Source organism: Aedes aegypti, chromosome 3 (assembly GCF_002204515.2).
Source record: "Aedes aegypti strain LVP_AGWG chromosome 3, AaegL5.0 Primary Assembly, whole genome shotgun sequence".
Classification (NCBI taxonomy): Eukaryota; Metazoa; Arthropoda; class Insecta; order Diptera; family Culicidae; genus Aedes; species Aedes aegypti.
In genome coordinates, this window is record NC_035109.1 from 174,687,363 (window position 1) to 174,701,225 (window position 13,863).

General features: G+C 39.3%; 1 protein-coding gene across 3 annotated transcripts in view; it reads left to right on the forward strand.

The window, feature by feature from the left end:
- Nucleotides 1–13,863, forward strand: part of LOC5567150 (serine proteinase stubble) — a 544,997-nt gene that overhangs the window by 459,985 nt on the left and 71,149 nt on the right. For all 3 annotated transcript variants that reach the window (XM_021853116.1, XM_021853117.1, XM_001651529.2), the window contains one exon: nt 133–430. In XM_021853116.1, coding sequence (XP_021708808.1) covers nt 133–430 — 298 coding nt within the window. The remainder of the gene's footprint in view (nt 1–132; nt 431–13,863) is intronic.

The window sequence follows — 13,863 nt, forward strand, 5'->3', positions numbered from 1 at the left end:
ATGGTCCGTCGAAGAAATGTGCAGAATGCAGAGAAAGTTTGCATCCCCCGTTCGAGTGCCATTCCGAAATTCCCGTATAAATTCGCTGATGATACGTGTTTGTATTTCTCTTCTCTCTAATTATTACTCTAGCTTGCTGACGTCCCAGATACGGATACGGGTCGGAGAGTATGACTTTTCGCACGTGCAGGAGCAATTACCGTATACGGAACGTGCCGTCGCGAGGAAAGTCGTCCACCCGAAGTACAACTTCTTCACTTATGAGTTCGATCTGGCGCTGGTGAAGCTGGAGCAGCCCCTGGTGTTCGCCCCGCACATTAGTCCAATTTGTCTGCCGGCGACGGATGATCTGCTAATCGGTGAAAATGCCACCGTTACCGGCTGGGGTAGGCTCAGCGAGGGTGGAACGTTGCCTTCGGTGCTACAAGAGGTAAGTCCGGAGGAAAACTTTTCAAATTACTTCTCAAACAGAGTTACGCTAAATAATTGAAGCTGTTGTGCAAACAAAGTTGCTCTGCAGTTGGTTCGTTCAGCAGAGCGTGGTGTGGGGGAGGTTCTCATTCGCTCAAACCTCTTCAGTGCGCTGCCACTTAACGTTTGCACCATTACGCGTGGAGTGAATTGAAATTTTCGGTGCTCAATTTTGTTGACTCGATTCGCGATGCCACTGAATATGCAATGAGTACTTGGCTGGCGGCGGGGTGGTTTGCTCAGAATCTACTGAATTCTAATTGTCTTTGGTGGGATTCAATTCCCGTTTATGCAAATTTACATTACAATCTAGCAAACGGTGTCTGAGGTGCAGCCAGCAGAATATAATGGAAATTTGTGGAATAGTATTATTGCAGTGCATTTTTCTTAATTTCATGCATGAGGATGAGCTGTCTAAACATAATCGATATCATACAGCGTTGCCAACCTTCCAGAATTGTCTGGAATATTCCAGATTTTTAAGGCCTCATTTTACAAAAATCTGGAAGATCCAGATAAAATTTGAAATGAATTTGTAAGGTTTTGTAAATAATTTGTTAGGTTCTCCATATACGACAAAAGCGATCCAGACTTTTCCAGACAAATTTTCAAAATCTTCCAGATTTTTCAAAAATTGACTTGACATCCCTGATATCATAAGACTGTTAATTTGTTTCGGAATTAAACATCACCATTTTCCAACATATTTATTATTTATTGTTATATTATTATTAACGTTTTAACCCGTATAGACCATAGTAAAAGAAAGTAACTCAAAATCAAACCACTTTACGAATACTTAATGGATTTCAATTATTTTTGTCAGTAGTATTTTTGCCAGTATTACCCGCACACATATCTAGTTGCTAAAGGTGACTAAAGGATCTCGGCAAATGTTCCTGTCGACGCAATTATTCTGGTGGGCCACTGGATCAGGTCGGGTGATAAAGGTGCTATTCTTTTGTGCACCTGGAGGTAGGCAAATTTCAAGTCAAAGATAATTTCCCGAATCAGCTTTAATCTGGACATCGAATAATTTTAAGAAAAACGCATAAGTGTGAACATTGTGAAAACGATTGAATTGAATAACCATGCGTTCCTGCATTTGATTGATCCTACAAATGATTATTTTTAGAGACCCCGTGCGCTTCAAATTAACGATAAAGTGGCCATTTTGTATCTAAACATCTGTGCCAAGTTTATTGGAACGCATTTTAGTGAAATTTAATGTTTGATATTTACTTTTCGAGAATTGAAACGGTTAAGTATCCATCAAATCTATAGTCGACTCTTCAAGACATTAACCTTCCTTGTGCATTAGGGTCATTTTTGGCCAATCGGCACGGCAAAGGAACTGTAACTTTCTAGAGAAAAGAAATAGAAATTTGATAGGATAGGAAAAGAGATATCCATGAGTTTGTTTGCAATTATTTAGCTTTATATGGGATTATAGCCCTGCAAATATCTATAAAAATCTCAAACAAAATTAGCTCAAAAGGGACTTGTTTCTTCAGCAAATGGGTTTTAGCATGAGTTTTCAACCTTCAATCAATTTTGAAACTTCTTACTGCACATACTGTAACTTAACACTAGACAACGGACAAGCATGCTCCTGTGGTACATCCGAGAAACAATCATGACGAAAGGTTTCGTTGACTACAGCGGGAGTCAAATCCACACCTCATAACACCATACGCTTAACTGCCTGACAAAACTAATCGCTTGGCCACGAGGCCCACTTAAAATTATAATATTCAAACAAATTAAAGTTAACGACATTTCATCGCCGACGAATTATCAGGAAAACTTCAATAGATTCCTTCAAAAATACCACTCGAAATATTTCGAGAGGTTTCTCTAGGTATTTCAATTCCTTCAAAATAATTGTAATCGCAGCGATTTCTCCAGGGCTTCCCCTGGCGGATTTGTCAGAGATTCCTCCAGGAAGAACTTTTGTTCGCTACCACATTTTATAGACCGGCCTTTTAGCAATTCATTCAGGAATTTCGCCAGGAGTTCCTCCTCGGATTCCGCGAAGGTTTTTTTGCAGGTATATTTCTTTAGCGATTTCGTCAGGAGTTTCTGCCGAAATGTTTCCAGTGATTCCACCATAGATTTCTGCATTAAAATCTTTACTGAGATATAGGGTAACTAATATATTTTGGATCCCCTGGGCCATTTTCCTGCAAATTTCCCAGTTTAAATCGAAAGACCAACTCAATTCGCATGCCATTTGGAAAGATAGGACTATTCCGCACTTGCATCAACCATTTGTACATAAAAAATGTGTTTATTTTATCTGAAATTAATTTAATTTAATCGGTTCATCCATGCAACCGTTACAACACGTTACACACAGAAATTGAAGACGTCAGAAATTTTTCAAATGTAAACAAAAACGTTTTTTCAGATTTATGCACTAAAAGCGTAGAATTTCTTTGATTTTCCATTGTCAATGGATTGGTTAGACTATGGGCAAGCATATAATACAACCAGTGTCGTAGACTTTGTCGCCAAACGGTAAAAAAATGCCGGGGGTCCAAAATATATACTTTGAGGGTCCAAAATGTATTGGTATGTCCAAAATAATGAAAAACAGTGCTTCACAATTCAATTATTTTCGACATTTTTTAGATCCTCCGTGATCGTAAGGGCATTTTTATCTCGTAGGGGAAGTTTTTCTCTACATTTTGGCATGTTCTTTGACTTGGTTACGTTGTGCAATTAATTAATTGGGACAAAAAACTAAAATCACTTCCTTAGGGGGTCCAAAATACGACCGGGTAACATACAGCAATTTATCCAAGAATTCCTCAGGAATCTTTTCCAGGAATTATTGCGGAGATTATTTCAAGGACTCCAGAGATTATCCCAAAATGACGAAGCTGTTGGTCTAATGACTACCGCTTATGCTTCCCAAGCAGGGCCACGGCCTGGTTCAATCCCAGGCCCGTCCCCTTCTCATATTTGTAACATTCTTCCTGATAACTATCTCTCTCTCTATCTCTGCGTCGTTATTATGCAATCATCATTAGTTCTATCTATCGCGAGAATTGAATAAATCAACTTAACCATTTGCCATAGTGGTATCGATACGGTCGAATACATCATCCATTACTAACACTTCTACTTCCAAGGTAGCTGTGGAAAACGCAGGAGATTCTCTGGTTTTATAGTAACAACGGCTATCTAATCAACATTCCTTCCTCTTCCTGATTGGCAGAAGGATGTGGCCGGGGCCGTTATCATTCTAGTAATATCAAGAGTAGTGATATTGGTACATTGAAGATGGTAAAAAGCTGAAACCCTAGCTTCATCTGAGTGGTTCTCTGTGCAATATTACTATCCTGATTGATCACGGGGTACACAACTACGAAGTTACGGGGTACAATTGATCGCCGTTTTTTTTGATAGATTCTTCCAAAGATTCTTCAAGCGATTCTCCTGATATTCCTCCTAACATTCTTCCAGAAACACCAGCATTCCTCTATGAGAATGTCAATAGAAATTTTTGCAGAGATGTTTTCAAGGCTTTCTCTAGGTTAAACTATGACAATTTCTCAAACGATTACTTCAGATATTTCTCCAGAAAGTGTTCAAGTACTCCTCTAGAGCTTCCTCTAGGATTTTCACCAGAGCTCATTACAGGAATTCATCCGGAGATTCCACAAAAAATTCTACCATGAATTATAAAAGAAATAATTTCACAAACATCCACTAAGATTCCTCAAGAGTTTCCTTCAGGAATTCTCCCAGGAGTATCTTGAAAAAAATGGTAATAATAAAAAGTAATCTCTGGAGAAATCCTCGGTGAAATTCCTGGAGAAATTCTTGCACGAGTCTATAGAGAAAGAAGAATTTCCTGGAACATATGCTTTTTGGATAAGCAGTATTATTATTATTATTTATCTTTATTAAGGAGATTTTCAGCCCTTGGCTGGTTCATATTTCTTTCAAATGTATAATCGATTCCACACCAGTTCATACCTGGAACAATTTCTAGAGGAAACCATCATAGATTTTCTGGACAAATCCTTGGAGAAATTCCTGAAGAAAAACGATGGGAAAATCTATGTAAGAATCTCTGCGGAGATTGTCCTAGAGTAATCCCTGGAAGAGTCACTGGATTAATTGCTGTCGGGAGGATTATCTAAGTTAATTACTGAAAGACTCCTGCAAGCATCTCTGGAAGAGTCGCTGGAGAATCCCTGGAAAATCCTTGGAGATAACACAGGAAGAATCACTGTAGAGATTATGCTGGTGGAATGACTAAAGAATTGCTTGAAATTATCCATGAAGAAATTTTCCACAAGGAATTAATGTCGAGATTTTACTGCAGGAATTTTTGTAGACATTTTCTTAATGTAATTCCTAGAGAAATTGTTAGGATAATTTTTGAAGAAAATTATGGCAGGAATTCATGGGAGTATTTCTGGAAGAATTCCAAGAGAAACTTTTGAAGGAATCCCTGGATGATTTTTAGAGGCACAAAACGAATCTCCCGAGATATCCCTGGGGAACCCCCTGCAGGATTATCTGGTTATATCCTTAGAGTAAGTCATGTTGCGGTAGAATTCATGGATGGAATAGTTGAGGAATGCCTTGAGGAATTTGAGAGTTGTAGAACACCTAAAGGAATTCCTGTTAAAATCCCTGACATTTTTTTCGGAATAATTCCTGAACGAATCTCGAAAGGACTACTTGAGGATATCTTTGTATGTATGAAGAATGCATGTGAAGAAATCCTCGAACTAAACTCAGGAGAAATCACTAGAGAAATATCTTGAGTAATCCATGAAGAGATTGTCCTAGTGTAACTCCTAGGACAATTCCTGGAGAATGCCTTGAAAATATCTCTGCAAGAATATTTGTAGAGTTTTTCCTAGCGGGATCCTTGAAGAAGTCACTGTAAGAATTTTCAAGAGGAATCTCTTAAAGAATACCTGGAGAAACGCTGGAAAAATCCTTAGTGAAATCTCCGTAAAAATTCCGGAGTATTCCTGGAATGATTCCTAAATCTGATCCTAGAAGAATCCTTGAATAAATTCATTGGAAGAATCTCAGTGAAGATTGTACTCGAGAAATCTATGAAAGAATCACTGGAGATATTCCAACACCAACTCCTTATGAAATCTCTAAATAAAAAATTCCTGTATCACTATCCTTGCATTCCTGGAGCCTTATCAGAACCGTTCAAAAATGTCTCATGACGAATAAAAATTCTTCCTAGAGAAATCTCTGGCAAAAGTTCTCATGCAATCCCTGGAGAAATCGCGGTAGGGATTACGATAGAGATAAATTCCTGGAGAAATCTCTGGAAGAGTCTCTGGAGATATCTCGAGAGAAATTTTTAAAAGAATCTCTATAGCTTTTCATGAAAGAATACATGGAACCCCATTTGAACTGGTCCCAAAATTGCGATTGCTGTTATAAGTTATAATTTATTAGATTTGATACAGGTTATTCAAGACAAGCCTGTATAGGGTATTGTGAATAAGTGTGAATTATATATGTATATAAGTAATATTCTTTTCAGACTTTCTTTTTTGCCAGGCTAAAGCAGTCTAGGAGTGGCTCTGTCTAAATTTCATAACAATTGGATGTAGAAGTTTCAGTGCGAAAACATGCACAACCTGATGATTTTATGTCAAAAAGGTACAACATTTTGTATGAAACCTTCAATAACTCGAAAAGTATGATAGATAAAATATTTTTTTTTTTTTCAAGAAAGTTATGTGTTTTTGCGGTACAATTTTCAATTGTTCAAGTGTTATTTGTTATTTAATAACACTTGAACAATTGAAAATTGTACCGTTTTGATCTTCTTTTACGGACACTTAAGGCCTCAGTGAAGTAACACTCATCTGAAAGCATATAAAATAAATCATTCTGTATGATTCCTCCGCGTTATCGAGTTTCTAAAACACTTAACTTTCAAATGGTGGGTGAAGATTTTGATTCCGCCACATGAATCATTTAAAAAACCTACATAAATTTGTAAGTCACGAAATAACTTGAGAACGGATCAACGGATTCCGTCGGATTGACGTAAGTTTTTCACAGTTGCACTCGACAAAGGATGCGAAGTGATAGTGCGAGGAAAAAAACTGGGAAAGCCTCCAGAATATTGAGAAAACTGGAGAAGTCTAATGTGTCATTTTGTATGGGGGATTACATGCCATTTTCTAGCAGCCTACTTGATGGCAAAACGAAGTTTGCCTGGACCACTAGTTAAATATAAATATGTGGACTTTTAATGGTTCTAACTCCGGACGCTTCCCTACTTTTGCCTTATTTTCCGGACACTATGATTCGAATTCCGGACAGCTCATGGAAATCTTAAATAGAAAAGTCAAATAATTATTTGAAATTGGCAAACTACTACAGAGGCGTCTAAGGCAGTTGAGCATTATAAACTTTCATACATACCTATCAATGGAAAAATTTGGCTCAGTGAATCGAATTGTCTTCGAAAAAGATAAACAACAAAGCAATCACAGGGCGCAACATTGTTGCAACCTTTTCCACTCGTGATTTATCTGTTATTTTGAACACAACACCATTTTTTATGGATACTGTTCGATAATGTGCCAATGTTCACCAAAATGGAGAAAGTTCTCGATTACTGAAATGCGAAGCCCAGAAAATCGCTGCGCACGAGGTGATCGATCATTGTCATATACTGTTCAAGTGGTGATAAACTGTTATTGCGAAATAATATTGATGCAATAAGAATAGAAGATGGCAATGTTTTTGTTGCTGCCGGTTGGGTGACAATTGATTCACTGTGTTGACTAAAACGAGCCTCGAAAGTGCGAACTTTTTTAATAGAAAAAAATTAAACATTTTATGCGAAATGTTTCCCATACAAAGTAGAGTGTCCGAAATTTGAAGCTATCCGTAATATGAATCAAAACGATACAAAATCGTCAAAAGAAGTTTTGATGAAAAAAGATATTTTTAGGGACGTTGCACGAAAAACTCCAAAATATTCATGAAAATCCAAAGATACGTATACGTATAAAAATATAGTAAAATAGTTTCTTTAAATATTACTCACAACTTTCCCGAACAAAGTTTATTTTTCAATTCATAAAAACGAAAAATAAAATTTTGTTCTCACTCTAAGGTAGATTAATCATCAAACTGACACTTTTGTAAAATAGCGATTATTTTATGGAAAAACTTTCCCATAGACACTATTGTACAAAAATCGTCTTTTCAATGTCAAAACCATTTCGATCACATTTTTCAGTGACGGCAGATCTCGACTTTATTTTATATTATTCCTAGGTACATAAGAGAGTGCGTTTGATAAACACGTATAGACTTACACTCCCGTGCAAAAGTTTGGGTTCACCCCCTCAAAAACATACAGAAGTGTTCAGTCCACATCTATGTGATTACGCGTCCAATTGAAATTCTCTAAGCCACATTCGAAAGGCAAAGAGTTATTCTTACTTCGTATGTATTTTAACAAAAACATTTTTCAATTTTGTATACTAAATTTTTACTTAAAGTTGAGACATAGACGGGGTTGGTGGTCTAATGGCTACCGCTTCTGCTTCATAAGCAGAAGGTCATGGGTTCAATCCCAGGCCCGTCCCTTTCCTCGTACTTTGTAGTTGTATCTACCACTTGCTTCTATCTACCACTCTTAATATATCACAGTTGATGTATATCTATCACAGTTCATAGCATTTGCTAGAACTCGAGACGGACAAAAATAAACCGTTTCCCTACGCTTCCATTCGTTCATCATTATAGCATGCCTTCCTTTACGCCTGATACATAGGCACAAAAATTACCCCACCCCTTCTCCCTTCCCGCATGAACTGGTGTTGACGCAGTGGTATATACGGTCAACCGTGGGAGCCAGTTGAATGCATCATCAATTCCTTTCCCTTCCCCTCATTGGCCGGCATTCTGACGTGGCAGGTACCGTGAATTCGGGTGAAATTGATCAGTAGGGTGAAATTGATCACTGTGTCACACGATTTTATTTCCCTTTAATAGAGCACAGAAATCAATGCAACCTATGTAAACAAACGTTGTTTGTCTAAACTATTGTCGAATTGCATGTTGTGAAGCTTTTTGTGTTTAGGAATGTTTATTTCTATGAAAATAATAGAAAATTCCATAATCGTGTTCTGTGTGGTATTGGCAGACATCAATTAACTTATAGTTTTAAACAAAGATTTGGACATGGTGTCAACCTGAAAATTTGCAAGGATGCTTGAAATATATCCCGAAACAAATTTTATTTTCAAATTTCGTACCAATTGGTTCATTTTGTTGTAATAATTGATTTTTGCATAGATATCAGAAGATTCCTTCGGAAATTGCCTACCTTTAGGTGTTTTCTGCGGTATTGTTGAAAGTTAATTGTTTATTATTTCCACAAATTTTGCATTGTTAAGAATTTGGCAAGCATATTTGGATTCAAGAGGCCCAAATTAAATATGTAAAGTTGTTTTCAAAACTAACAGTAATTGTTTTGACAGGTGATCAATTTCACCCCGATATGGAATTCCTTGATTTTTTATTTTAGAGACAATTTTCAGCACTAAAATCACAACTGTATGAAAATTTGAGTATATAAACCAATGAGGCTTACCGTCGTACTTGTTTTCCTGCATTAAGTTGTTTGGAATTGGCAACATCATAGAAAACAGACATGGAAAACCGTGAAAAGTGATCAATTTCACCCGAAATTACGGTACCATTGTTGCCTAAGAATAGAAGATCACCAGCACTTATACACTGAGGGTGCCTGTTAATCCCAAGCAGTCATCTGGTTGGTTCCTTGCGTAAGTGCAGCTGATCTGGCGATACTGGTGTAGCAACCACGGGCGGCCAACCAAGCTCAAGCTCAAGCTCAAGCTCAAGCTCAAATTTTTACTTAAAGTTGAGACCTTTTTCAAAAAAAAAAAACACACTGAAAAAACATAGCTAATTTCCTCATCATTGGATCGACCAAAATTTTAAAACAAGTTTTCAAATTTCGTGAGCGCCTTTCAAAGAATATAAGATTATAATTCTAATGACACCTTGTTTTGAAATTTTGATCGATCCAATGATGAGGAAATTAGCTTTGTTTTTTAACGTGTTTATTGAAAAATGTCATAACTTTAAGTACAAATTTAGTATACAAAATTCAAAAAATGTACTCGAAAAATACATACGAAGTAAGAATAACTCTTTGCCTTTCGAATGCGGCCTTGAGAGTTTCAATTGGAGCGTAACCACAGAGATGTGGACTGAACACTTTTGTATGTTTTTGAGGGGGTGAACCCAAATTTATGCACGGGAGTGTATGTGCTTAAAAGTAGCAAGCGCATACCAAACGGAACCAAATTCGATCATATTTGCCAATCAAGCACCATGCTTCATCCGCAACGCACAGGTTCTGGAACGCAGAATCTCCTGCGTTCTCCAATTGTGCTGACGATTGCCTGCCTTTCATGGTTGTGAAAGATCTCAATTATTAGTAAAATCAATTATTAATGAAAGTTCCAGCGAATAACTGTGACATGCTCATAAGAACACTAAGCAAAGAAACAGGATTTTCCTTTAAAGAGGCGCCAGAAAGGAGCAATAGATTTGTGACGGGATTGATCATGCAGCTGATATAACGTTATATTACAATTTGTGTGCTTCTGCATGTATATCAGAATGCTTATCCGAAATAGCTACTTTAGTATGTAATACTTAAATTCGATAATCTTAAATTGGTTTCACATGCTAAAAAAAAGCAGCTATTCTGAACTGATCTAAATCTGTATGTTTGTATGTTGTGTATTAACAGAATCTATCCAAAGCTCAACAAATATCGTCTTAGTACTTCCAACTCCCAACAGGCAGGCACAAAACACTCTCATCCATAGTACACGACCGGAAGACATGGGAAAATCTCGGTAGGGAAATAAACTACCAGAGTACATGGCATTCACCCGTTCGCACAACGCTCGTACAAGTGTCACTCTCGCCATCGCATCGTCGTATATCGTTCGTATATCGGTTTGAAAATTTTCCCATATTTGCCCTCTCGATGGCAAACCGCAAACGCGAACAATCTCGAGGGAAGTTTGAGCTTAACCACATACATTTAGAAAATTGAATCTATTCCCTAGATTTCCCTCCGCCCGCCCGCTAGTCAAAAATACCGCCGAAGAAACACTCACTATGTGCGGACGATTTTCGCTCCGACTGTTCGGGCTGGGCTGCTGCTGCATCAAGATCTTGAAATTGCTTTTTATTTGTTTGACCTCTTCAACTGTTTATTTCTGCGTTCTTCCACTGCCTTTGGCCGTTGCTGATGTCTCGTCAGAATTGCAGACGCTGTTTGAAGACTGTACCCGAAAAGAAATGTAACAGACAAATATGAGCACCAAAAGTTCATTTTGAGTCGTATATTTTTTAAACTCTCGGGAAATAAATGAGGGCACAAAGGCTCTTTTTCTTTTTGAAATTACGTCCTCACTGGGACAGAGCCTTCTTCTCAGCTTAGTGTTGCGTGAGCACTTCCACAGTTATTAACTGAGAGTTTTATTTGTCAAAGTTGCCATTTTCGCCTTCGTACATCGTGTAACAGGTACGATGATACTCTATGCCCTGGATCCTGGACCAAACGGGAATCGAACACTGACACCTTCAGCATGGCTTTGCTTTGTAGCCGTGGACTCGGCTAAGGAAGGCCCCGGGTGTAAATGACAAAAGCCTTGTTTTGAGATAATCGACTTAAAAGTTTTTTCAACAACATTTGTTTTCTGTTGGACGGAAAGATCACCTAAAAATACCACAACAGATAATAGATTTGCGTAGTATATTCAACATTGGGTTGATCTATTCAATCTCCTGAGTAGTATTTGATTCGTTGATTTGGTTGCATGCTCCTGTGAGGCGAGCGACGACCAAAACGAATCCTTTAAACAACCCTTCCCCATATTCAAACTCCCAATGTTTTCTTGTGAAAAACAGATGTCTCAACGGCTTCCTTGATTCAATTAACACGTCAACATTTCCCTTCCATCCCCAAATTAACCTGCATCCGGACGGAGCCAGCGCCAAATATATATTATAGTTTTTACACATTGATGATGCTACTGATCCTGAGTAGTGTCTGTTGACTTCCTGTGTAATTACAGCTGATCTTGCCTTTTTGCCGGAGCTTGCACTTCATAATCGCCCAGAATTTCTCTTTTAAGCGAAACTTTAATAGAAAAAAAGGTTACGCGTAATGACACGATGCCAGAGTTGGCCAAGACTGAGTGTCGGGACCGGAGGAATGGCAGTAGGCACTTCTAGAGGAATTTGTTCTTATATATTTGGTCGTTGATGAGGTTGGCCGATATGTATGGCTTACTGATTTTGTCGTTCCCACAGATCACCTGAAACAAGTTCTTCTTGGTAAATTTGTCAACCTTCTTCTTCCGGAACATCCAAAAGGGACTTGCCGACTAAAAACTTCAGACAGTGGATCTGTTTTGCGTCCGTTTCAATGTACGTCTCGACGTCCATTACGATGCATTCCGGCTACATCAACCACTCCCGGTACAACTGTCTAGCACGAGATTCGGCCACCGTATTCTGTTTATCGATTCGATTAGGCATCTTCCTCACTTTGAAGACATGAACTCCGGTCCGCTTCATTATCTGCTGGACAAACCAGACCGAAGAATTGGCCTTTCTTGACTTAACGGGTTTGCATGTCTTCAATTTTCTTCCAGTGCCAGCTCGCCGCAGGGTCTGGGTCTCCTTGAACAGTTTTTCCACACGGGACTTGTCGATTCTCAGCTGTTTTGGGATCCTGTACGACTGGCTTGGATTTTCTACCACTGCTCCCAAACATTTTTGTCGAAGCACTTTTTGCTTGCAAGCCATCTCGAAACCACTTGACAGATTGTGAGGATATTTTGCACATGTGAACATTACACTCTAAACTTGTTTTACCCAAAAGTTTCTTCATAATGCAATGCAATAAAAGTTATACACAAAGGAAAGTGTTTTTTTTTGTTTTTTACAAAGTGGGAAGCTGCAAACAGATCCCCTGAGAAGGTAACTCAAGGAATGCGGGGATGACGCACCAACGACAACCCGCTAAAACCCGCCCATACACTGTACTTGAGCAATTATTTTTGAACATGGCCCTTGGGCTCAGACCCTTATCTCCCCGGAACCACCTTATGGTATTTCTTCGGGGAGGGGCCAGTGCATATAGCACAACACATGTAGCAGAAGTAGCCTGGGCAAACTGCTTCTCCTAGCCGACTTAAACAATGTTACAAGGAACCAGCATCGGCAGGGCTAATCCTCTGCAGCCAACTCTTGGTAGGCGCGCCAAAGGCGCTGCAATTCTAACATAATGTGAGTGACAGCCGTAGTTACTGCATTCCAGCACTCGGCATCCATACAAATTCTCTCTATTGTATTGTCGGAGGACGTGTCCCCTCCGCATGTAGCGAACATGTGACCTTTCACAACTATGAAACGGGGGCAATCGAACACGGCATGCTCCGCTGATTCCTCCACACCAGCACAATTGGGGCACGAAGGAGATTCTGAGTGCCCGAACCTATGCAGGTACTGTAGCAACCATGTCCTGACCGAAACTGCGTCAGGTGGAAGTTCACTTCCCCATGGTTTCTTCCATACCAATCTGACACATTTGGTATTAGCCGATGGGTCCATCGACCCGTAGTGGAGTTATCCCATTCGTGCTGCCAACTTCTGAGCGTTTCCTCTTTACACGTGTCGCGGACTCCTCTGGTACCCCTTTTGGTTGAAGCATTGAACATCTTCCTTAATGATGAGCCCGATGGGCGTCATCATGGCTATGATTCCAGCGGCCTCTTTAGATACCGTCCGGTATACACTTGCTACTCTTAAGCCCATTATCCTGTACGTGCTTTCCAGGTTTCTGCTTCTGCTCGATCAAAGCGCTTTTGAGCAAATTGGTCCTCCATACCTTAGTATGGATAGCGCCACGCTTGCCAGTAGCTTGCGTTTGCTGACAATTACAGCAGAGCTGTTAGACATCATCCTCGAAGGCGCCGCAATAGCCGTAGATGTCCTTTCACAGGTATATTCAACGTGGCTAACGAAGCTGAGCTTGTCATCGATCATTGCCCCAATATGCCTAAGGGATCGCTTGTACTCTATATTGCAATCACCTACCGAGATAAGCGCCCGTTGCTCGGACTTGCGGTTGTTGACCACGTCAGTCTTGTAACGGGCTAGTTCTAGTTTCCTAGAGTTCATCTATTCCTCAATTATGGAAATAGAGTGCGCCGCTGTCAACTCTACCTCCTCCATTGATTCACCATAGACCACTAGGGTGATATCGTCGGCGAAGCCAACAATCTTAACACCTGTCGGAAGGGGCGGCCTCAG